Consider the following 25,705-nt stretch of genomic DNA (forward strand, 5'->3'; position numbering starts at 1 on the left):
TGCGTGCCATGACCCCCCTCTCAATGCACTTCATGATGGTGGATGTCAGAGCCACTGGTCAGCAGTCATTAAGGCATGTTAGCTTGTTTTTCTTCGGTACTGGCATGATAGTGGTCTTCTTAAAACAGGTGGGAACCTGAGATTGAAGCAGGAAAAGGATAAATATGTCTGCAAATACTGCCACCAGCTGATTAGCACTAGATCTGAGCACACAGCCAGGGACACCATCTGGGCCAGATGCTTTCCTTGTGTTCACTCTTTGGAAGACTGATCTTATGTCCTCAATGGTGACCATGGATTCAGTTGCATTGGAGGCTATCAGGGTGGTTGGTGACAATCCATTTCCCTTCCGTTCAAAACACGCACAGAATGTGTTAAGCTCATCAGGAAGGGATGCGCTGTTATTAAATATACAGCCTGTCTTCGTCTTGTAGCCTGTTATGGCATGTAAAGCCTGCCATAAATGAAGGCTGGTCTGGGTCTCTACTTTGAGTCGGTAATGCTTCTTGGCATTCCTGATAGCTTTCCGAAGGTCATAGCTTGATTTCTGGAGCAGAAAATGCGTGTGTAAATCCCCAGGGCCTGACAGGATGTATCCCAGGCTTCAGTGGGAGGCAAAGGAGGAGACTGCTGAGTCCTTGATGGAGATGTTTGATTTTGTTGCCACAGGTGAGGTTTCAGATGGCTGGAGGAGAGAAAAGGTGGTTCCATTATTCAAGTAGGACAACAGGGTCAGAGGAGGGAGAGCCTAAAACAAGAGAGATGGGACATTTAGAGGGAACCTGAGGAGGAATTTTTCATTCAGAGAGTGGTAGGATTCTGGAACATGCTGCTGAGGAGGTGGTGGTGGCAGGTACTCTCACATCAGTTATGAAGCATCTAGACATGCACTTGAATTGCCGAGTAGATTACAGGCCAAATGCAGGTAAGTGGTGCTAGAATAACTACAATGTTCAGCATAGACTTGTTGAGCTAAAAGGCCTGTTTCTGTGCTGTATATCTCTGTTACTCTATGACTCATCACAGCCTTGGTTCAAACATGGAATTCCAGAGGTGAGGTGAGAGTGACTGCCCTTGATATCAAGGTCACATTTGACAAATTGTGACATCAAGGAGCCCTGCTAACTCTGAAGTCAATGGGTATCATGAGGAAAACACACCAATGTCTGGAATCACACCTCACACAAAGGTAGATGTTGTGGTTGTTGTATGTCGATCATCCCAGACCCAGCACATGGTGCACGAGTTCCTCACAGCAGTGCATTCAACCCAACCATGTTCAGCTGCTTCATCAATGACCTTCCTTCCAGTGTAAGATCAGAGGTGGTAATGTTGACTGATGACTACAACTTCTCGGCAAAAGAACCAGTTCGTAACTGCATGCAGGAAGATGTGGACAACACGCAGGCATGGGCTGCTGAGTGGCAGGTAATGTTCACGTGACAGAAATGCCGAACTGGGAACAAAACCAAAAAGAGTGTGTCGAGCTACCTACCCTTGACATTCAATCCCATCACCATCACAAAGTCCTTCCACTGTTTGTAAGTCTAAGACAAGATAATAATGGAATAAACTCCACTGTGGTGATGAGTACATCACCAACAATATTCCAGAAACTCAGTACAGAACAAGGCAGCCCAATTTATTGGCAGCCGATCCACCACCATGAACATACATTCCCTCCACCACTGGTGTACAGTGGCTGCAGTGTGTTCCATTTACAAAATGTCCTGCTGTTACTTCCCCAGGCTGCTCCAACAACATCTGCAGCTTCACTTCCAAGTCACACACTACCCCGACTTGGAAATATATTGATGGACCTTCAGTGTTACTGGGTCCAATTCCTGCATTTCCTATCCAACAGCACTATGAGAGTCCCTTCACCAGGGGATCTGCAGAGGTTCAAGAAGGCAGCTAATCACCACTTTCTCAAGGGCAGTTGGGACAATTAAAACTTGACAGAGAAATAATTAACTAACTCAATTGTGAGTGACTCTGGTTGTGTGGATATACAGGAGAAGCTGATGTTGTTCTCCTCAGAACTGAGGAGGTTGCAAGGAGATCTGATGGTAGATTGTTTAAAATCATGAAGGATTCAGACAGAGTCGAAAGGGAGAGAATGTTTTCATTGGTGGAGTTTCAGGAAGCAGGGAACATGGAATGAAAGGGAATGGCAAACGTGACATGAAGAAAATCTTCCTGACACAGTGAGAGGTGAGAGACTGGAATGCACTGTCAGGGGTTTTAGTGCAGGGAGATTCAATTGTATTGTCCAGAAGGGAGCTGGATAAGTATCTGAATCTGCAGGGTTGTGGAGAGAGGGCAGGGGGATGGGACTTGCTTGAGTGTTCTTACATCGAGCTGGTCTGAGGTAAACAGGCTGAATGGCCTCCTTCCCTGAGGTAGCAATTCTGTGACCCCATTATTTAACCTCTCATGTCGACATCTGATTCTGAGATGGTACATTGAATGCAAACAATTTCCTTCCAAGTAAAAACCTGCCTGCTTTGGAGCAGTTAATGAGGTAGATAATTGTCTGATATTTCCCAGTGTCCCCACTTGTATCTGCTCCGTCCTAAAGGACAGCTCCCAACTCCAATAAGCAATTCCATTCCATGTCCCGCAGACAGATCCAACATGCTTAACCTGTGACTCTGTCATTTCCATCAAATCCTTTTGGACACAAGGACAATAGCACACAAAATAAAACCCTTAATTGGCAGCTGTTCACCAGAGAAAACATCCGAAACATTCCCCTAACACCAGAATCCTCACTGCAGAATATTTAAAATGGAGACTTGATACAAAATGTAAGTGAACACTTCAGTTATTGTTCAGACAACATTACTGTGTGTTTGTTTCCAGTGTTTCAACTGTGAATCAACTTGCTTCACTCGAGATAGACTGACACTGTAAATAGTACTGATTCACTAATGCCATCTGACTATCACATTCCAACTTGCTATCAATGATAAGTAGAACATTAAGACCCATATATTCCAGTCAATGACAAAATTTATCATGAAAATATCTGCTATTTCAAATAAAATGAGGATATGGAAGGCCAACTGCACTCATTTCAATACAGAAATAGGATTGGTTGAGTTAAGGCTGCAGAGAGTTGGTCCTGCACCAATCAGTTTACAGTATTACACATCAGCTTCATCAAGTTGGACGAAATGATGAATGGAGGAGGTCTGTAACCGAATCCAGTGAGAAGGAACTCCATGGGATATTGGACATTATTGACCTGTGTTAATGTGGGAGAATCTAATCATCTTAATGCTCCAATTCTGTAAATAAAAATTGCCTCGCCATTTTAAAAAATGACCTTTGGTGCAGTTCAGATCAGCTGCCGTCTGGGTGTGAAAACAACAAACATCTGCGGCCCCAGCAGGAAATGAGCTGTTATTTTAAGGAAAGGGACTGCCCAGAACTGAGACAAGATGTTTACATCTGCCTTTTTTACCACATTACCCAAGTATCACAGTTTCTGTTCTACCTGATGTTACTTTGAGTATCTATCGGGCACTTGACTGTTTAAAGGGACAGTATCTCTGGTGTGCTGTTTGTGTTGTGGCAGTTAGAACAAGAATTACCTCAGAAATTGTGCCATACTGGTTGCCTGAGTAACTTCACCCCATAGACTTATTCACTGAGTTCTGGGGGGTAGGAAATGTTAATCAGGGCTGATGATTTAAATGGGTGACAGTGAATTCATCCCCATTACATTGTCAAAGCTTGGTTTCCTTTCCATTGAAATAAAAGGAATAGAGAATTGAACAGAGATGTAGAATGGGGCTTCGGTTCAATGTAACTTGGTTAATTGGTTTATTATTTTCACATGTACCAAGATACAGTGAAAAACTTTGTTTGGCATGCCATGCATACAGATCATTTCATCACATCAGTGCATTGAGGTCGTACATCGAGGAACAACAATAACAGAATGCAGAATAAGGTGTTGCAGATAAAGTGCGGTGCAGACAGATGCAGACAGACAATAAACTGCAAGGTCACGATGAGGTAGACTGTGAGGTCAAGAGTTCCACTTATCGTGGAATCAAACTGTTCAATAGTCTTGTAAAAGGGGGATAGAAGCATGAAGTCATCTGTTTTCATCCACCTGAAGTGAAAGTGACATCCTGTGAGTTTTTATTCTCATGGTCCTTGTCTGATTCTATGATTTGGTGAAATCTTCCCTCATTTTCTGAAATCTGTGAATCGGCTTGGCCTGTGCATCAGCAGCATCAGTTCCACTGACCCAGTGACCACTCTTCCCGTGGGAAGCCGGACAGTGAATGTTCAGACAAGTGCAAGTGAACCCAACCGGCCCAGTGCTGCCTTCCTCACACACCCAGCAATCAGGGTCACTGACGGTGAGCAGGAGAGTGGAAACCCTGGATGAATTCTGATTTTTAACCCTGGACATCTCGAGGAAGATCTCATTACATTGCGCAAGAACAGGGATAAGCCCGTGCACCTTCCGAGACAGCAAACCCTCCCACTGCAGTCAAAGTTTATTTAATCTTCTTCACCCAGAGAGAGTCAACAGCCCAAGTCAAGTCTGTTTACGTGTAAAGGTCAGAGAAACGCATAAACGTGTTGGCTCTCAAGGTAGAAAAAAAGGAGGCAAAATCAGGCCACATCCCACAGCTCAACCAGCAGCAGTGGGACCTGGTGCACGATCTGTACGACCTGTCCCAGGACAGGCAGCATAATGGGCAGCTGAGAACTGTGGAGGGTGAAGGATAAGGAGGGTGCCTATGAGAGCAAAGCAATAGTCAGGTCTAACCATCATTTTAATGTGGTCAAACAAATGATCCAAATCAAACAGCAGCAGGATTCATTAATGCACCCAAAATTGGACTGTTTTGCCAGTGTCTGGTGGGTGAATGGAGTGGCTCAGGCACAGCGATACAGATTTACATCCCTAATGTCTTCACCAGTTGCATCACTTTTCATGATTTTCAATCTCAAAAAGAACAACCTGCATTTAATTAACACCATTAAAATGGTAAAACTGTAAGTCTGTATTCTGGATGTTGATTCTGAGGTCAATGATCATACATAACGGTACAAGTTAATGAAATCACTTTGTGTTTTGAATGGGAGCATATTCAGAAAGCCATCCCATGTGATTTTAAAATGTTACAGAAATGCAGGAAATTTTGATTTCAAATTGATTTGGGGGGTGGGTGGTGGGGGGGGGGGTGGAGAGAGAGAGAGAGTGAGAGAGAGGAAGTAAAAATGCTGTTGACTGTTTGCTGTTCTGTGCTCAGAGGATGCTGAGTTAGTTGGGTTGAATCTAATTATGTCACGAAGAACTGGATGTGGCTAAGGGAAATATTCTGTGTAATTGAACGGGATATTAAGTTGCAGGACCTCTTGCATTTGAGAAGACTGTGTCACTCTGTCTATGAGCTGCGTGAAGGAGAGAGCTCTGTCAGCTCTGCCTACATACTCACTCTCTTGTATTCTTTGTCCTGAGTTTTAAGGATTTATTTCACTATGGAATCTAAAAGTTTTCAGGATTTACAGTTATTCACCATGGCTCCTCACAAAAAAAAATTCAGCAGGGATTTTGCTTTTCTCCCCCCTTTTAACCTTGTGTTTTTCTGCTTTCTTCTCTTTTCTGTTTCACTTGTTTATTTTCTAAATGAAGTTTGAAAGAAGTTTTCTGATTTTCACAATAGCTTTTGAAATTCTGGTCAATGCTGCTTGCAATGTTTGGGTCTCTAATTCGAGGTATAAGATTCACATTATTCTTATTGATTCTGAATTACTACTTTGGGAAATACTTCGTGACTGTTTGGAGAAACTTCAAATATTCTCTTCCTTATTTGGAATAATCTATTCCCCACACGCTATTCCTTATATTGATCATGTTTTTTGCACTTCTAATGGATTATCCAGTTTTTAATAGTTGTTTGATCTCAACAAAAAGGATAAAGGACTGATGAGTTATAAATGTCTGAAATGAAATGCCAAGTTCAATATTGACCAAAGGATTTTGTTGAATGCTGGTGTAAGCTATTCAGTCTTTGGATTCCCAAGATTAGATTCAGACTTAAAGACTTGAAAACTACAGTTGTCAATGATGACTGGTCATCATAGAATTCAGTTTTGAATTCTAAAAAAATGTTTTGATTTGTTTTTCAATAAAAGTAATTTCAGTCTCTGCACTTCAGCTGTTTGGTCCACGTTGGGGCAAAGGTGCTGATGCGATCCAGGGCAAGTGGTCCTGTGGAAATCCAAACTGGGCATTGGAGAGTAGGTCACTGTTGAGTTAGTGTCACTGGTGACAACAGCTTGCATCACTTTACTGATGATTAAACAGTAATTCGCTGGATTTAATTTGCACTTATTTTTGTGAGTAGGACATACCTGGACAATTTTCCACATTGTGACACAGATGCCAGTGTTGTAACAGTACAGGAACTGCTTGGTGGAGGCACAGCTAGTTCTGGGGTACATGTGTTTAGTACTACAGCTGGGATGTTGTCTGGTCCCAGAGCCTCTGCCGTATTCAGCAACCTCAGCTGATTCTTACTATCATGTGTGGTGAATTGACTTGTCTGAAGACTGGTTTCTGTGACAGTGGGGATCTCAGGAGGACGTTGATGTGGATCATTTATTTGGAACTTAATAATGAAAGTGGTTGTGAATATTTCAATCTTTAATTCGCCACTCAGTGGCTGGGCTGCACCGGCACTGACGATGGGGATGTTCTTGGAGCCTCCTCCTTCGTAACTCGATGTGGTAGGACTCAGACTGTTGATCTGATCCAGTGGATGTGAGATCCCTCAACTCTGTCCGGTACACACTGTTTCTGACATTTACTGTGCGTGTGGTCCTGTGTTGCAGATTCTCCCTGCTGACACCACATCAGTGTTGGGAACATCTGGTGTTGCTCCCAGAAGCCCTTCTGCTCTCCTCATTCAACCAGAGCTGATGCCCTGGCTCAATCGTGAGGGCAGAGTGAGGGATATGCCGGGCCGTGAGGTTACAGATTGTGGAGATGGACATCTCTGCCGATGCTGATGGTCCACAGAGCCTCAGTTTTGAGCTACCAGACCTGTTCTGAGTCTGTTCTATGAAACATTCTGTAATGCCGCACAACACCACACAATAGATGGAGTTCTCGATGTGAAGATGGGAATTGTCTCCACAAGGATGGTCCAGTTGTCACTTCTACCAGTGTGATCATTGACAGATGCATCTGCCAGAGATGGATTGGTGATGTTGAGGTCAAATATCTTCCTCCCTGGTGTTGTTCACTCATACTGGGAGTGTACTAGTTGGAGTCATATTTTGTACAAAGGGAGTTCAAGCATCCCAGCATCAGGACGTCACTGCAGGAGTGTCTCAGGACAGTGTGCTCAGCCCAACCATCTTCAGCTGCTTTATCAAAAATCTTCTTTCCATCCTAAGATCAGAAGTGGGGATGTTGACTGATGATTGCAGAATGTTCAACTCCAGTTGCAACCCCTCAGCTAATGCTGCAGCCCACACCTGTATGCCACCCAGACCTGGACAACATTCAGAAATGGTAACGTCGTGTCACGCAATGACAATCTTCATGTGAGTTCATCCTTTTGAATCCAGTCCTCCCACCTTATCCCATCCATCCTTGTTACATAATCTGGTGGAGCATCAACTTCCACAGGGTGCTTCCCTGTCAGGTTCCCAAGAACACCTGATAGTATGGTTGGTCAACACCACTTCTTCAATCCTCCATCCAGTGTGAAGGTCCCCCCAGACACATTTTATGAGGATCTTTCCTTGACCTTGTCTGCTCACGTGATGCAGCGTCTGCTTCTGCTCTGCATGAAATACAGACTTCCCTCCCAGTCCTGATCTCAAAAAACCTTCACTATAGCAACGTCAAGCATTGGCTGCAGACCATGAATCCTGTTCCATGTTAATTGTTTCAGTACCACAGACGAGCCACACAGTGAGAATCCCCCACAGCTTCTTCAGGTCACAAAGGGGCTTTGCCTCACTTTAAATTTTCTGTTCTGTGCTGCAGGCCTTTGGCTGACATATCACACACTGCTCCTTTCTCCGATGTGGATGTCCTCTGAACTTGAACATTCGGGATAAAGTTTAAACATTGAACTCAGGAGCTGGGAGGAAGCAGACAGCTGACCTAAAAACCTGCCTCCCTCAGCAGCTCTAACAATTCCTTCACGGCTCCGCCTGTCTGTCCGCATTTGCCCAAAACCAGTCTGTAACGATTTTACGACATGAACTCTGTCAACAAATTAAATTGTGATTCAGTAAATGCTCAAATTGGATCGAAGTTGATCTTCTGATTCTTCAAAATTAATTTCTGTGATCTGGGCATCGCTGGCAAGGCCAGTAGCTATTGCCCATCACTTCAGAGAGTGGTGGTGAACCGTGGTCTTGAACAACTGCTGTCCTTCTGGGGAAGGTGCTCCCACAGTGATGTTGGGGAGGATGTTCCAGGAGCTTAGGTGAAGGACCGAGGATATATTTCTAGCTCCAGATGGTTTGTGTGTTGGAGGGGAACCTGCAGGTGGTGGTGTTTCTCTGTATGGTTTGGAAGGTGCTGTTGGAGGAGATGAGCCAATCACTGCAGTGCATTTTATAGATTTTCCACACTGCAGTCACTGTGGCTCAGTGGTGGACGGAATTAATGTTCAGAGGAGTTGGTTTCAGAGGTGCTAATCAAGAGGGCTACCGTGTCCTGGATGATGTTGAACATGTGGTGAGTTGTTGGTACTGCACTCATCCAGGTAAGTGGAGAGTATTCCATCACATTTCTCACTTATGCTGTGTAGATTGTGGAAAGGCATTGGGATGTCAGGAGGTGAGTCACTCAGCACAGGATACCCAGCTTCTGACACACTATTGTGGAGCTGGTATTTATTTGGCTGGTCCACCTGAGTTTCTGATCAATGGTAACCCTCAAGATATTGTTGGTGGGGGGCTCAGCAATGGTAATGTCATCAAAAGTCAAGGCCATGTCAATAGATTCTGTCCTCTTGGAAATGGTCGTTGCCTGACACTATGGTGGTGCAAATATCGCTTGTCACTTATCAGCCCGTTCATGAATGTTGTTCATGTCTGGGTGGCATACTGGCATGGGCTGCAGCATTGTCTGTGGGGTTGCAACTAGAATTGAACATTCTGCAATCATTTCTTCTGATGCCCATTGACGTGACTTTTACCAGTGCTCCTTGATGCCACACTCAGTCCAATGTGGCTTTGATATCAAGGGCAGTCACTCTCACACTCCCAGACCAGCCCAAATTCAGCAACAGCCTGATAATGTTTTATCACAGAATTACACCACACAGACATGTGCCAGACTTCTCTCTCACCATCCTGGGTACGACTTGTCCCAAAACAAGACAGAATCTCTCAAGGTGGGGCACAGTGGTGTAGAGCAGGAGGGAGGAGCCCTTGCTGTCTTGGGCATTAGCTCAGGGCACAGTGAAGTTTCATACCATCAGGCAAAATATGGACAAGGAAACATTCTCCTGATTCCTGCACCCTGGCCTCCCTGTGGCAGGTTGTGAGTGCACACCACCAGGGAGAAACATCCCATCTCTTGTACCAAAGTCCAGAACTAACAATGTCTCTGCCAAGCAGTTCCCGTGAGGTTACAACACTGCCATCCATATGGCAATGTGGAATGTTGCCCAGGATGGAATTGCAGTGACTGAAGCTGTTCTTAAAGGCAGCAAAATCAAAATCAAGTTTGTTATTAAGAAGTAAATACAATGATAGCTTGTCACTTGCTGATAATTGCAGTTTTTACATCTTCAAGACTGAAACTGATGTTAGGAATACAAACTCTGAATACTTTACATGGGTGTTCAAGAAAATCCTTCCATCAATATTGAGCTTTGCATTTTATTTCAGTCATTTATAACCCATCAATCCTTCATCTTTCCTGTTGAACTCACACAACTTCTAAAAACTGGATAATCAGAAAAGCAGAAGGCAAGATCAATATCAGGACCAGTCTTTTGGGAATAAAATATTCTCAATAAAGAACACAATAGTTGATATTACTCTGAACTGTCCCAAATGATTTTCCAAAGTAATATATCAGAATCATCAACATTTACGAAGTGGGAATCTCATCCCTGCAATGGGAGACCCACACACAGAGTACCATGTGAAAGAGAACTGCAAAATGTATTGTGGAAATCAGCTCAACATTCCTTCCAAATTTAATTCTGAAGAAAAAAGGAAAGAGTAAGGAGAATAATGGTAAATCGGAAAAACTTCAGGTTCTACAGTGAAATAAATCTTGAACACACAGCTCAAACAACAGAGGAGAGGAAATAAGGAGGCAGAGTGAACAGAGCTCTCTCCATCATACAGCTCATACACACAGTGACACGGCCTCCTTAAATGTAAGAGATCCAGCAACTTACTATCCAGTTAAAATACACATCATGTTTCCCTCAGCCACATCCAATTCTTTGTGACATAATGAGGATTAACTCTTCCTCAAAGCACAGAACAGCAAACAGTGAACAGCATTTTTACTTCTCTCTCTCTCTCTCTCTCTCTCTCTCTCTCAATTTGAGTTCAAAAATGAACTGAAAAGTTCCTGCATTTCTGCAACACATTAGATTCACAGATCAGATCATTCACACACTTTACTCTGAAGGGTGACACAGGCTGGACAGTTAAAGCACAATTCTGCACATTTTAAGGCAACCTTTTGGTTTCAGGCTTTAAAAAAAGGAACAATGGAAGATATTGACGATACAAACATACATTCAAACACCCCCACGTCAGCCAGGACCCCAGCAGCCTCCAAGCTTCCTCACTTTCCAATTCCTACCTTCCCCACACCCTCACGTTTCTTCCCACGTGTTTTGTGGACCTCTTCATGGAAGGACTCGAGTTCCTTGATCTGATTTGATGGAACCTCCATCAGCTCAGTCTGTGGTGCACTGGGATAGGGTCAGTTGGGCCGTGACGCTCTTTCCCTTCAAGGGGGTGTTTGCCTCTTGCTTCACATGGCTCCCTGAACCAAGTTATAACATTGGCCTCGGTTGGTGCTCTTGTCTCTAACCTGGGTTTTCCCTTTTACGGGCTGCTCTACACTGTTGTCCCCTCCAGCTCACATACCCTCCCCTTGGGTTTTCCCAGAACCATTGGATGGCCTTATCAACCTGCCCCACATCAAAACACAAAATTATTTTCTGGGAAGAGTGGTCACTGGGTCAGTGGGACTGATGTTGCTGATGCACAGACCAGGCTGATTCACAGATTTTAGAAACCGAGTGAAGATTTGACCACAGTAAAGAATAAAAACAAAACCATGAGAATAAAATGACATCCGATGTCAATCTAACTTCACATGGGTGTGAGCTGGGTGACATTGAACAGATTCCCCATTCTACATCTCATTTCATTTCTCTATTCCTTTGATATCAATGAAAAGAAACCAAGATTTGACACTGTCGCCCATTAAACCATCGGCCCTGATTAACTTCTCCTTCTCACAGAATTCAGTGGTTTAATGGGTGGGATGAAGTTACTTAGGCAACCAACACGGTATAATTTCAGAAGCAATTCTTGTTCTGACTGCCACAACGCAGAGAGCACCAGAGATAATGTCCCCTTAAACAATTATGTACCTGATAGATATTTAAAGTAACATCAGTTAGAACAGAAACTGTGATATTTGGGTAATGTGGTATAAAAGGCAGATGTAAATGTCAGCTCAGTTCTGGACAGTCCCTCACCTTAAATTAACAGCTCAATTCCTGTTGCGGCCGCAGATGTTTGTTATTTACACACCCAGACGGCAGCTGATCTGAGGTGCGCCAAAACTTGTTTTTTTAAAATGGTGAGCCAATCTTTACTTACAAATTTGTAGCATCTAAATGATTTGTTTCTTCTACATTAACACAGGTCAATAATGTCCAATATCCCATGGAGTTCTTACTCACTGGATAAGGTTACAGACCTCCTCCATTCATCATTTAGTCCAACTTGATGAAGCAGTTTTTTAATGCTGTAAACTGATTGGTGCAGGACCAACTCTCTGCAGCTTTGCCTGAACAAATCAGCTTTCTGCATTGAAATAAGTGCAGTTGGCTTTCAATGTCCTCATTTTATTTGAACAAGAAGATATCCTCAAAATAAACTTTATCCATGAATCGAGTTTATGGCTCTTAATATTCTCCAGCGCTGGTGGTTGACAGCAAGTTGACGTTCGATAGTCAGATGACATTAGTGCATCGGTACTATTTACAATGTCAGTTTCTATGGAGGGAAGCAGGTTGATTCACAGTTCAAACACTGGAAAGAAACTCACAGTAATGTTGTCTATAGAATAACTGAAGGGTTCACTTATATTTTGCATCACGTCACCATATTAAATACTTTGCAGTGAGGATTCTGGTGTTGGGGAAATTGTTTTGGACGGTTTCTCTGGTGAAAAGCTGACAATAATGGGACTTACCTTGTGTGTCATTGTCCTCACATTTCAAAGGATTGGATACAAGTGAGAGAGTCACAGGGTAAGGGTATTGGATCTGACTGTGGTGTAACAAAGGGAGATGGTTATTGGAGTTGGGAGCTGCCATTTAATCTCAGTGACTGGACGGAGCAGAAACAAGTGAGGACACTGGGAAATATCAGACAATTATCCACCTTATTAACTGCTACAAATCAACAAGGTATTTCTGTGGAAGGGAATTGCCAGCGTTGAACTCACCATCTCACAATAAGAGGTCAATATTATATGCTAAATAACACTGTGTTACAGAAGGGTTACCTCAGGAAATGAGGCCATTCAAAATTTTGACCTCAGACCAGCTCCATGTCAGAACAGTTCAGCAAGTCCCATCCCCCGGCCCTCTCCCCAAAACCCTGCAGATTCAGACACTTATCCAGCTCGCTACTGAACTTTACATTTGGGACTCCTGGCAGTGCATTCAGTCTTTCACCACTCATTGCATTAGAAAGCTTTTCTTCATGTCAGAACTTCTTGAACCTCCTCTGGTGTAAACAGTCCCTCCTTTTCTAAACTGCCTGTACCCTCCATGATTTTAAAAAAATCTCCTTGCATCCTTGTCAACTCTGATGAGAACCACCCCAGCCTCTCCTGTCTGTCCACACAACCAGAGTCACTCACATTTCAGTGAGTTCCTTATTTTTTGGTCAAATTGTCCTAAATGCCTTGGAGAAAGTGGTGATGAACTTCTGGAATTTTGGCTGTCCCTCTGGTGAAGGAACTCCCACAGTGCTGTTGGATGGGAGATCCAGGAATGAGACCCAGTGACAATAAAGCTCTATCAGTATATTTCCAAGTCGGGGTGGTGTGTGACTTGGAAGTGAAGCTGCAGATGTTGTTGGAGCAGCCTGGGGAAGTAACAGCAGGACACTTTGTAAATGGAACACACTGCATCCACTGTACACCAGTGGTGGAGGGAATGTATGTTCATGGTGGTGGATCGGCTGCCAATCAATTGGGTGGCCTTGTTAAGAACTGAGCTTGTGGAATGCCAAGGCTAGGTAGCTTGACACACTCTTCCTGGACCTGAACCTAGTCTGGCATTTACATCAGGTGAACATTACTTGCCACTTATCAGCCCATGCCTGAATGTTGTCTAGGACTTGCTGCATGCAAGTATAAACTGGTTCATTTGCTGAGAAGTTGTAATCATCAGTCAACATTCACACTTCTGATCTTACACTGGAAGGAAGGTCATTGATGAAGCACCTGAAAGAGGTTGAGTTGAATGCACTGCTGTGAGGAACTCATGCACCATGTCCTGGGACTGGGATGATCGATGTACAACAACAACATCTTCCTTTGTGTCAGGTATAATTCCAGATATTGGTTTGTTTTCGTCATGATACCCATTAACTTGAATGTTACCAGGACTCCTTCATGACGTAATTTGTTCGAATGTTGCCCTGACATCAAGCGCAGTCACTCTCACCTCACCTCTGGAATTCCATGTTAGAACCAAGGCTGTAATGAGTCACAGAGTTATAGAGCATAGAAACAGGCCCTTCAGCCCAACATGTCCATGGCCAACATTGCAGTCAGCTGTATGAGCCTCATTTACCCGCACTTGGCCTGTAATCTTCTTGGCAATTCAAGTGCGTGTCTCGATGCTTCATAAATGATGTGAGAGTACCTGCCTCCGCCACCTCCTCAGGCAGCACGTTCCAGATTTCAACCAACAACAACTCTGTGAGTAAAAACATTCCCCTCAGATTCCCTCTAAATGTTCCAAGTCTCTTGTTTCAGGCTCTCCCTCCACTGGAAAAATATTCTTCATGTTTGCCCTCACTATCTTCCCGATAATTTTGTATACCTCTGTTGGGTCGCACCTCAGCGTCCCCGACCCGATGTAAAACAAACTCAGCCGATCCAGTCGCTTGTTATATCTGAAAATTCAATCAATTTGTGAGACAGGATTTCCCAGAAAAATAGCCATGCTGTCTATCCCTGATCAATCCCAGCCTTTCAAGATGTAAATATATCCTGTCCTTGGAAACTTTTTGCAATAATTTTCCTGCCAGTGATTTAAGACTCACTGACCTGTAGTTAACTGGTTTCTCCATGCTGCCCTACTTGAATAATGGAACAACCTTTGTTCTCCTCCAGTCATCTGATACCTCACCTGTGAGCAACAAAATTCAAAAATCTCCATCATGGACCCAGCAGTCTCTTCCTTTGCCTCCCATAGAAGCCTGGGATACACCCATCAGGCCCTGGGGATTTACACACCTAGTTTTTACTCCACGACATCCAATACCTCCTCTAACTTAATGATAACAAGCTGCAGAAGATCACCGTCCCTTTCCCTGAACTCTCAATTTACCATGTATTTCTCCTCAGTAAATACAGATGAAAAGTATCCACTTCAGACATCACCCACACCCCCTGGCTTCATGCTCAGATTCCCCTCAAGGGTCTCTCCCATTTTCAGTCACTGATCCCAGGCATGAGTTTCCTTCATTTTCTTCATCAAGCCCTTGATATCCCTTGATATCGAGGATTTCCCAATCTTGCCATCCTTTCCTTTCACCTTTATGACAATATGTTGGTCCAGAGCTCTCATTCTCCCACCATTAAAACACTCCCACCAGTTGGATGTTGTTCTACCCACAAGCAGTTTCTCGCAGTCAGCTTTCCCCTGGTCATGTTATTGGAATCAGCTCTCCCCCATTTATGGGTCTCAACTTCTGGACCATTCTTATCACTTCCCAAACTCCCTTGAACCTTACAGAATTATTACCACCGTCCTCAAAATGCTCCCCACTGACACTTCGACAATTTGCTGAGACTCACTCCCAAGATTGGGTCCTGTACAGACAGTTGCTTGTTGGACTGTCTATCTATTGGCTGATAAAACTCTCCTGGATGAACATAGAACATGGAACAGTACAGCACTGGACAGGCCATTCGATCCACAATGTTGTGCTGATCTTACAATTTACACTAAATGTCCTCTTCCTGTATATCATCTCTATCCCTCTGTTCCCTTCATATTTATCTGTCTATGTAATAACCTTTTAAATTCCACCAAACTGCCTGCTTCCACTACTAACCCCAGCAACCCATTCCAGGCACCTACCACTCTCTGTGTAAAACTTGCCCCTCATCTCGTCTTTAAACTTCCCCCGTCTAACCTTAAAAGTATGTCCTCTGGTGTTTGAAATTTCTACCCTGGGGGAACAGATTCTGACTGTCTACCCTATCTGTGCCTCTCATCATTTTAAAAACCTCTGTCAGGTCTCCCATCAGCTTCCGACGGTCTGGGGAGAACAACCCAAGTTTGTTCAACCTTTCCTTATAGCTCATAACTTCTAATCCCATAAACCTCTTCTGCACCCTCTCCATGATCTCCACATCCTTCCTGTCATGGGGTGACCAGAACTGCACAGAATACCCCAAGTGCCATCTGACTAAAGTTTTATATAATTACAGCATGACTTCCTTACTCTTATACTCAACACTATGAAGGCAAGCATGCCAGATGCCTTCTTTACCACCTTATCCACTTGCATGACCACTTTCAGTGAACTATGGAGCTGGATCCCAAGATCCCTCTGTCGCTCTCTCTCTGAACGCTGTCTGCCACTTCTTTGCCCATATCTGTAACTGATCTATATCCCGCTGTGTTCTTTGACAGTCCTTTACACTGTCCACAACTCCACTCAAACTTGCTAATCCACCCATCTACATTTTCATCCAAATCATTGATATATATCACAAATAACAGAGGACCCAGCACCGATCTGGAACATCACTGGTCACGGAGCTCCAGCCAGAATAACAGCCTTCCACCCCTACTCTCTGTCTTCTATGGGCAAGCCAGTTCTGAATCCAAACTTGCAATTCACCCTGGATCCCAGACATCTTTATCTTCTGAATCAACCTGCCATGAGGGATCTTATCAAATGTCTTACTGAAGTCCATGTAGATAACGTCCACTGCCTTACCCTCATCAAACTCCTTTGTCAACTCCACAAAAATCTCAAGCAATTTTTTAGGCATGACCTGCCCTTCACAAAGCCATGCTGACTGTCCTTAAGCAGGCCATGCCTTTACAAAATGTGAAAAAATCCTATCCTTCAGTATCCTGTCCAATAGCTTACCCAACAATGACATGAGGCTCACTGACCTATAGTTGCTTGGATTATACTTACTTCTCTTCTTTAACGAAGGCACAACATTTGCTACTGTCCAGTCCTCTGGGAACTCACCTGATGCTAGTCAGGACACAAAGATCTTTGTCAAAGACCCAGCAATCTCCTCATTTGTTTCTTTCAGTATTCTGGGATATAAGCCACCAGGCCCTGTGGATTTATCTACTTTCATGCTTTTCAGAAGACCCAGCACGATCTCTTCCTTCATCTCAAAATGTCCCAGAGCATTAACAGGCCCCACTCTGCCTTCACTATCCTCCAAATCCTTCTCCTCAGTAAACACTGACATAAACTACTCATTTAGTACTGTAGCCACTTGCTCTGACAACAAGAACATATTCCTTCCTTTATCCTGAGTGGACCTACCCTCCCTTTAGTTATCCTCTTTTTCTGAATGTAAGTATAAAATGCCTTGGGATTATCCTTGATCCTGTTCACCAAGGACATTTCGTGACCCCTTTTGGCCTTCCTAATCGCCTGATTGAGCACTTTACTGCTGTCTTTATATTCTAGAAGGGTCCAATCTGATTTTAGCTTCCTAAACATTACATATGCTTCCTTTTTCTTTCAGTCTAAATTTAGGACCTCTCGGGTCATCCATGTTTCCTGACACTACCATCCTTTTCCTTACTCCTGACCGGAACCTGGTGATCCTGAACTCTGATCAGCTGGTCCTTAAATAAATCCCACATGTCAGACGTGGACCTGTCTGACAGCAGCTGCTCCCAATCAACGCTCCTTAGCTCCTGTTTTATCCTGTTGTAATTTGCCCTCCCCCAATTTAGTAGCTTCCCACAAGATCCAATTTTATCCTTACTCATAACTATCTTAAAATATAATGTGTTGTGGCCATTATTCCCAAAATGTCAGGTCTGTCACTTGGTCTGGCTCATTTCCCAAAACCAGGTCCAGTATGTTTTCTCCACTAGTTGGACTTTCCACAAACTGTTTCAAGAACCCCTCTCAGATGCACTGAATAAATCCCACCCCATCGAAGTTGCTTGAATGAAGGTGGTTCCAATCAATATTGGTGAAGATAAAGTCCCCTACTTTGGCAACCTTGTTGTTTCTGCACCTTTCCATAATCTGTTCACATATCTGTTCCCCCACCTCTTGGTGGCTATTTGGGGGCCAGTATTATGATCCCATCAGCATAATTGCACTTTTCTTACTTCTGATCTCCTCCCAAATTGCCTCTGTGGACAAGTCCTCCAGTGTGTCCTCTCTGAGTACTGCTGTGACATTCTCCCTGATCAGTAGTGCAACTCCTCGCCCTCTTTTGCCCCCCTTTCACACCTCTATCATGTTTAAAGCATCAAAACCCAGGGACGTTGAGCTGCCAGTCATGTCCCTCATGCACCAGGTCTCTGTAATGGTAACAACATCGTAATTCCATGAACTGTTCCAGGCTCTCATTTCATCCTCCTTACCCATCGTATTCCTCGCGTTGAAGTGAATACATTTCACCCATCAGTCCCACCACGTTTATTAGCTGACCCCTTGCTGTCTTTCCTTTCAGTCTTACTTTTCAGACCATCTTCCTTGCCCTCAACCCTACAGCCTGTGGTCCTGCTGCTGTGGCTCCCATCCCCCTGCCACTCTAGTTTAAACCTGCTGGTCAGCACCAGGAAACCTCCCAGCAAGGATATTGATTCTCCCCCACTTCCAATGAAAACTGTCTTGGTTGTACATGTCCCACATGTCTTGGAAGGGAGCCCAAAGATCCATAAACTTGAAGCCCTCCCTCCTGTACCAGATCCTTCACTTCATATTGAACTGCACGGTGTAGCTATTTCTCAATACTGGCACATTGCATGGGTAGAAGACACAGGTGCCTGAGGGCAAGTACCACCCGATTTAAGGACAGCTTCTACCCCACTGTGATAAGACGAATGAATGGTTCCTTTATACAATGAGATGGACTATGACCTCACAATCTACCTTGTTATTATAGAATATATGGAAAATAGAGGCTGTACACTTTTTTTTTATTCATAGCCTGCTCTGTGTTTAAGATGGCCGCTGGGTCTCCTTCTTGTCCAGCCCAAGTGCGGGAAACTCTTAGTGCAGAAAACATACAGCTCATTAAATGAATAGTTAGCCCATTCCTAGGGAGACACTTTTGATTTATTGTAGCTCATTGAACAGATGGTTAGCCCATTCCTAGGAAGACACTGTTGATCTATTGTGTAGCTAATGGTTGTTATGGCTAGTGCAACTAATGATTTTGAAGCAGTTCTGTAGTTGATAGTTTTCATAACTGATAAGCTTGGTGCCAGCGAGTCTCAAAACACTTAAGTAATAGGGGCACATTGTGATGTTTTATAACTGTTAGCCTTGTAGCTAATAAGCCTAGTATTGTTTTATAACTGATAGTTCTGGAGCCTAGTACCAGTACTCCCAATGTCCATAAATAATTGGGGCACCCTGTGATTGAGTCAGGAAATGACTCTGGTGAAAGACAAATGGTTGTGAGCCAGGAGAGAACTGTGAAAGGAGGCAAATGGTAACGGATGAAACTGTGAAGATAAGAGAGAACATGATGGATTGTGATAATGTAATTGAGCTATGAAAAAGGTATACAGTATGTGGTCCATACTGTTGGTAACAGTATGGACCACACCTCTGGCTGCTCACCCTCCACTCTCAGAATGTCCTGTACCCAGTGCGAGACATCCTTGACCCTGGCACCAGGGAGGCAACACACCATCCTGGTGTCTCGATTGTGGCCACTGAAATTTCCGTCTGTGCCCCTTACTATCGTGTCCCCAATCACCATCACTCTGACTGACATCAACTTTCCCTCCGTTGCCCCAGAGCCGGGTTGTGGGGCAGCAGACCCAAGGGGCCGAATGGTCTACTCCTGCTTCAATTTTCTCTGTTTCTCTGTCTCGCTCTGTCACCTGTTCCACCACTCCACCTGCCTGCCGATGTTTCCTTAAAGTCTGTCACTATCATCCTCACAGTTCATTGTGCCTCCAAGTTTTGTGTCAACTGTAAATCTGGAGGTTGTGTCCTGTAAACCCAAGTGCGAGTCATTAATATACATGAAGGAAAATCGTGGCCCTCATACTGACACCTGGGGCACTCACTCACACTTCCCTCCCCTCCGTTACACTGCTACTCTCTCTTGTTTCTCTGTTACTGTCTCCCTGTTAGGTGCAGCAACACATTCCCGGACCTGCTCTGTATCAATCTTTAACTCAACCAGAATCTCAGCCACATCTTCCTTTGCTGAGACTCCAGAAGGACCTTCTTCCTTTGTACAGACTGATGTGCCGCACCTCTGCCCTCTGTCCTCATTGGACCAGAAATGTTCTGAAGAAGGAAGCTCCTCTCAACACTCATAATCCCCTCCCACTCTGTGCCCCTCATGTCACTGCTGTCCTGTCTCTACTTGGATCATGGAGGTTCTCCAACCTCACTGGATTTGTGTAATCTCCCTGCAAAGTTGTTGCTCGATATCCTTCCCACAAACTGGCATTGTGTACAATAGTCCTGGTCAGATTAATGTCTCTCTGTTGTTTCTTCACTCAAAGTAGACTCAGAGAGTAATACAGCATGGAAACAGGCCCTTCAGCCCAACTCATCCATGCAGACCAAGAAGCCTAGATATGCTGGTCCCATTTGCCCGCTTTAGGTCCATATCCCATAAAACCTTTCATATCCATATCCCTTTTCAACTGCCTTTTGAATGTCGTTATTGTACCTGCCTCAACCACTTCCTCTGGCAGTTCTTTCCATGCATGCACCCCCCTCTGTGTGAAGAAGTTACCCCTCTGCTCCTTCTTATATCAATTTGCTCTCAGTTTAAACCTACACTCTCTCATTTTCAATTCCCTTTCCCTTGGAAAAACACAGTGTGCATTCACCCTGTCTATCCCCCTCTTCATTTTATGCTCCTCTGTAAGGTCACCCCTCAGTCTCCTGCACTCCAAGGAATGGTCCTGGCCTGGACAACCTCCCGCTATACCTCAGGCCCTCGGATTCTGGCATCCTTCTTGAAGATCTTCCCTGCACTCTTTCCAGCTTAATAAAGTCATTACTATAACAGGGCGACCAAAACTGCACACAGTACTCCAGGTGCAGCCTCACTAACGTATTGGAAATCTGCAACATAACGTCCCAACTCCTATACCCAATGCCCTGACTGATGAAGGCCACCATGCCAAATGCCTTCTTCACCAACTCGTCTACCCATCACACCATGTTCAGAGAACTATGTCTACAACACTACTAGGTCCCTCTGTTCCACAACACTGCCCAGGGCCCTGTTGTTCACTGTAAAAGTCCTACCCTTGTTTTCTTTCTCAAAATACAGCAACTCACACTTATCTGAATTGAACGCCATTTGACATTCCTTGGCCACTTACCTTGCTGATCAAGATTCCCCTGTAATTTTTGATAAGCAGATAGTTTCTGTCTTCCATTGTCCCACGACTTCCTCACCAGCAGTGCAATATTCTCATTAATCTATTCTCAAAGATAGTCATGGTCTCAGATTGTCTCAGGAACAAGTCTGACTGTGGTAACTACAGAGGGGTCTCCCAGCTCTCTGACACAGGGAGAGTCATCACCAGCGTCCACCTCAACCACCTTCGTCCAGTGACAGAAGAGCTGCTCCCAGAATCACAGTGTGAAATTCATCCACCCACAAGCACAGAGGACATGATCGTCAATGTGCAAAAACTCACTTGACTCCATCAATCAGGACGTTCTATGGAAAACCCTCCTCAAACTTGGATCCCAATGAAATTCATCTCCATCTTACATTTGCTCCACAAACATGTGACAACAGGATCATTCTTTGTGAAGACCGGTGTCAAACGATGTTGTGGTCTTTCCTGAACACTTTTCTCAATCAGTGTTGTTCATGTTACAACTCAGCTCCACTAAACTTCCAAAGGGAGTGGAGATAATCCCCAGAACTACTGGAAACTCTTCAACCTTCATGACTGCACTCTGGAAACAAAGATGCACAAACCCCAGTGATCAATCTGCAGTACGCAGGTGATTCCAGCATTTATACATATTCAGAGGCCGGGCTCCAAGGCATTACTCACCCTTTTGTTGAGGAATACAACAGAATGAACCTTACACTCAACATCCAGAAGAGAAAGACCCTCAACCAACTTGCAATTGATCAACATGTGAACTCTTCCCTCATGTAAGAGCCACCTTTCGGTGAAGGCAGACGTTAATGATATAATTCGCCACTGTCTTTAATGTATCAGCACACATTTTGGCTGACCGAGGAAGAGTGTATTTTAAGACCTAGTCGTCAGTCCTTTCACAGAACACACAGTTCACCAGGTAGCAGTGATCTCTGGCCTCCAAGATGTCTCTGAGCTCGAGATTACCTACAGCAGGCATCTCAAGGCACTGTAAAAATACCACCAAGAGTATCTCCACAAATTCCAGCAAATTCACTGCAAGGATAAGTGAACCAATGTCAGTGTCCTGCCCCAGGCAAACACCACCAATTCTGAGTCCATAATTACACTGATTGGCTATGTTGGGCAGGGCAGATTGTTCACAGACCTGATTCCATCTCCTGAAACACACATTCTAAGAAATGCAACATCCTCACTGGCCCATAGGATACCATGGCCCATGACCGCTCAAATCAAAAAGGAGCATTTAGCTGTTTGAATGAAGAACCTCGAGGCCATAGATCAGGAGCACACAGAGGTCCTGTATCAGTGGTGGAAGGAGCGGAAATTCTCACAAACTACCCACCCCTCACCTGTCGCCCACCACCTGCTCCATCCGGGGAAGAGTCTGTGATTCCTACATTAGCCTCATTAGCCACCTCAGATCCCATAAAACTCATCACAACATCATCAACCCACACAGAACATACAATTTCTGATGATGATTCAGAACATGATTCATACAGCACGGAAACAGACCCTTCGGCCCACCTTGTCTGCGCTGCCATCAAACCTCTATTTCCACTAACCCAACACTAATCCCCTTCCATTCTCATCACATTCCTTGAAACATCCCCCAGTTTCTACCCCTCACCAACATTCACCAACACACTTGGGGCAGTTTACAGTGGCCAGTGTAACTAACAAGCTGCACATCTTTGACATGTGGGTGGAAATTGCAGCACCTCAAGGAATGTAGCTGGGGGACTGTGGAAGACCTGTGGAAGCAGATGGGGTTCGTTTAATTTAATTGTGCATCATGATTGGCACTGATATCATGGGCCAAAGGACCTGTCCCAGTGCTGTCCTGTCCCATGTTCTATGGACCAGTTGTGCCGCTGTTCCACCCAGGACCACATCCCTTTTCTACCCATGTCATCAGTACCGACATGGACACCAGTCCTGGCTGTTCACCCTCCCCCTCCAGAATTTCCTGCAACTGTTCACTGATATCATTGACACCAGGGGCCACGGAGACAACAAACCCTCCTGGAATCCACAGGAACACTGGTATGCTCTCTCACGATTAGAATCCCTTCTCCTGTACCTCTCCAGATCATTCACCCCTCCCCCTGCATAACCGACCCACCTGTATGGCCGCACCTCCATCCCCAAGGGAAGATTCTCCCCAATCTCCTGACCCATCTGCCTGCTTTTCTCTGTCTGTCTGCAGGTCTCCCGGTCCCCCGCTGCCTGCACTCACTTCAGCTGCAGGATGACCACCTCCTGAAACCTGCTGCACAGGAAACCTTCAGCCTTGGGGATGGACTGTTGTTGCTCGATCTCCTTCAGCTGCCAACACTTCCTGTTCCTGTGGTTGTCCAGGGAACGGGAAGCATCCCGAGGTCCCACATTTCCAATGTTCCCGTTTCCAAGGCTCCGAGATTCCCTGCCCGGCCACGTTTGTCAGACCGTCTCAATGAACAAGTAAAGACTACACCGACGACCCCACCACTCTTCAATTACTTATTTCCTGACTTACCCAACAAACCTATTAAAATCCCTGGGTCTGTGTTGTAGCCAAATGCTTGTGTAAACTCACTGGGACCCAGGGGGCATGTTGTGGGACTGGAGACGGACACAGGCCGGGTGAAGATGGGAGGTTCCCTCCCGCAAAGAGCCGTCCTACAGTTACACTTCAGATATGAAGATATAAGTCATATCTTTGTATCGGATGGAAACATTCTGATCTTTCACTCTTCATGGAGTCATATTAAATTTGCCCTTTATTTCAATATTTTCAACGTCAATCTTTCCATATTTGGGAAGTTTCCGAATCCCGCCGCCCACTGCCGGGTGTTGCTGCCGTTCAATGTCAGCCTGGCGATGCCCCACACCAGCCGGGACACTAGGCATGTGTGAAGTCTGGTTTCATGCCGACACTGGAGTGTCTGACCGTGTTTTCTGCCTGATTCCAGGGCCCTGGATAACTGTATGGACTGAAGCCCGGAACCTCACACTGTGTATGAGTTCGGTCCAGGGACAAAGCACTTTGTTACAGGTAAGTGCCTGGGAAATCCCTCCGGCAATTACTGACGGCAAGAATACGGTTGCCTGGCAATTAATTATTTAAACGTTTTAATTTCCTGGCGAATTTTACAGTGAAAATGTTGATTTACTGTTTAATCGTGGTTCGTGTCCAGCGCCAGTTCTACTCGATAGAGTTGTGTTCAGTGAATCGTTATCGTCTTTTATTGAACACATTTCTCTTTTCAGTTGTGTTTTCCGATGAAACACGAATAAATCCTTTGTGTTAATGAGTGCTATTTCTAGTGCCATGTGCTGTGTCTCTGACATCTCTAATATTGTCTTTCTGACACTAACGCTTCCTCTCTGTGCGAGTTTGCGCGGTTTCAATGCCGTCAGTTTCTCCGCTTTTGTGTTGGTTTGACAGAAGCGAACATGAGGAGTTTCAGATTCCTAAAGTGGGGCCGGAGTCTCACTGGGAACAGGATATTGCTGAATGAAGACAGCCCACGGTTGTCAAGACAGGAGAACGACAAATTTCAAGTTATTGTATCAGGATCCTCCAGCGAAACCTCCCTCGGACTTTCACTGAACCTCCAATCCTCCCAGTGAGGGTGGAACTCTCCTGCAGACACCCATCCAATAAAAGCCCATATCTCATTGCCCAGTTCTTGCCTCTTCTCCGTCCATTTGTTCCTTTGAGCATCGTGAGTGGACACATTAAAGCTCATGCAGGGTCGCTGCTGGTGCCGGTGTGAGTCTCAAGTCCGTTAATGACTCGGTGCCAAAAAGCCTCACCCGTTAGAGTAGATTTTCCACTGCCAATCCCTGGTCTCAGAGCGAGGGGTCACTGTTTGGTGGTCGGAACTGGTATCATGGATCGCTCCCCTCACTAACCAGAGGTACTGAGGCCAAGTGAGACCTCCCTGGGGGACTCTCCCCAATCAGCAAGAACTTGACTTCAAATCTATCGTTCTTCAGTGTTGACCAACATACACTGTCCTCCATGGACACTGCCCTGTCCCTCAGTGAGACTCGGGCCCCACTCCTGGAAGCTGGAACCTTTCACTCGCGCTTCTCTCAAAATGTGAAATGACGCGAGTCCTTCCGTGACCTGAAACACGTCTTCTCTTGATCCCGTTGCAACTCAGCAGCTCCCGGACCCTTCAGTAAAACTGCTTGGGCCGTCATCCGAGGAGATCTCCGCTAAAGGAGCGGGCACCTCAGTTTACCTGGTCAATAAACTGTCGGTGGGCTTCCCTGCCGTCAGCTGGACAGTGGACGGGAGTCCGACGAGCAGTCAGGTGGAAACCAACGCAGTGAGGCGGAACACGGACAACACCTTCAGTCTCAGCAGCAACCTGACTCTGCCCGGCACAGACTGGAGCAGTGGGAGGGTGTACTCCTGCACAGTTCAACAAGGAGCAGCCTCGAAAATATCCGCAACTGACGCACAATCCAGCTGTTGAACAGAGCGCATCTGCGGGCGTGTTTGCTCCCTGATTACCGGGAGATCACTGCCTTGCATCTTTCACCCCCTCTCCCACTCTGTGCGCTCGCTCTTCACTGTGCTCCAGCGCTTCGTTTATCGCATCATTACCCTCTTTCCCCACTATTCCCGGCTCAGAGACCAC

General features: G+C 45.0%; 1 gene segment (V, D, J or C); it reads left to right on the plus strand.

The window, feature by feature from the left end:
* Positions 1-1,329: 1,329 nt before the first annotated feature.
* On the plus strand, positions 1,330-25,540 carry LOC127582705 (Ig kappa-b4 chain C region-like). The segment is given in 4 exon segments: positions 1,330-1,428; positions 23,032-23,114; positions 24,050-24,105; positions 25,218-25,540. Coding segments are annotated over 4 exon segments (561 nt in total).
* Positions 25,541-25,705: the final 165 nt, after the last annotated feature.

Source organism: Pristis pectinata, chromosome 24 (assembly GCF_009764475.1).
Source record: "Pristis pectinata isolate sPriPec2 chromosome 24, sPriPec2.1.pri, whole genome shotgun sequence".
NCBI classification, from domain to species: domain Eukaryota; kingdom Metazoa; phylum Chordata; class Chondrichthyes; order Rhinopristiformes; family Pristidae; genus Pristis; species Pristis pectinata.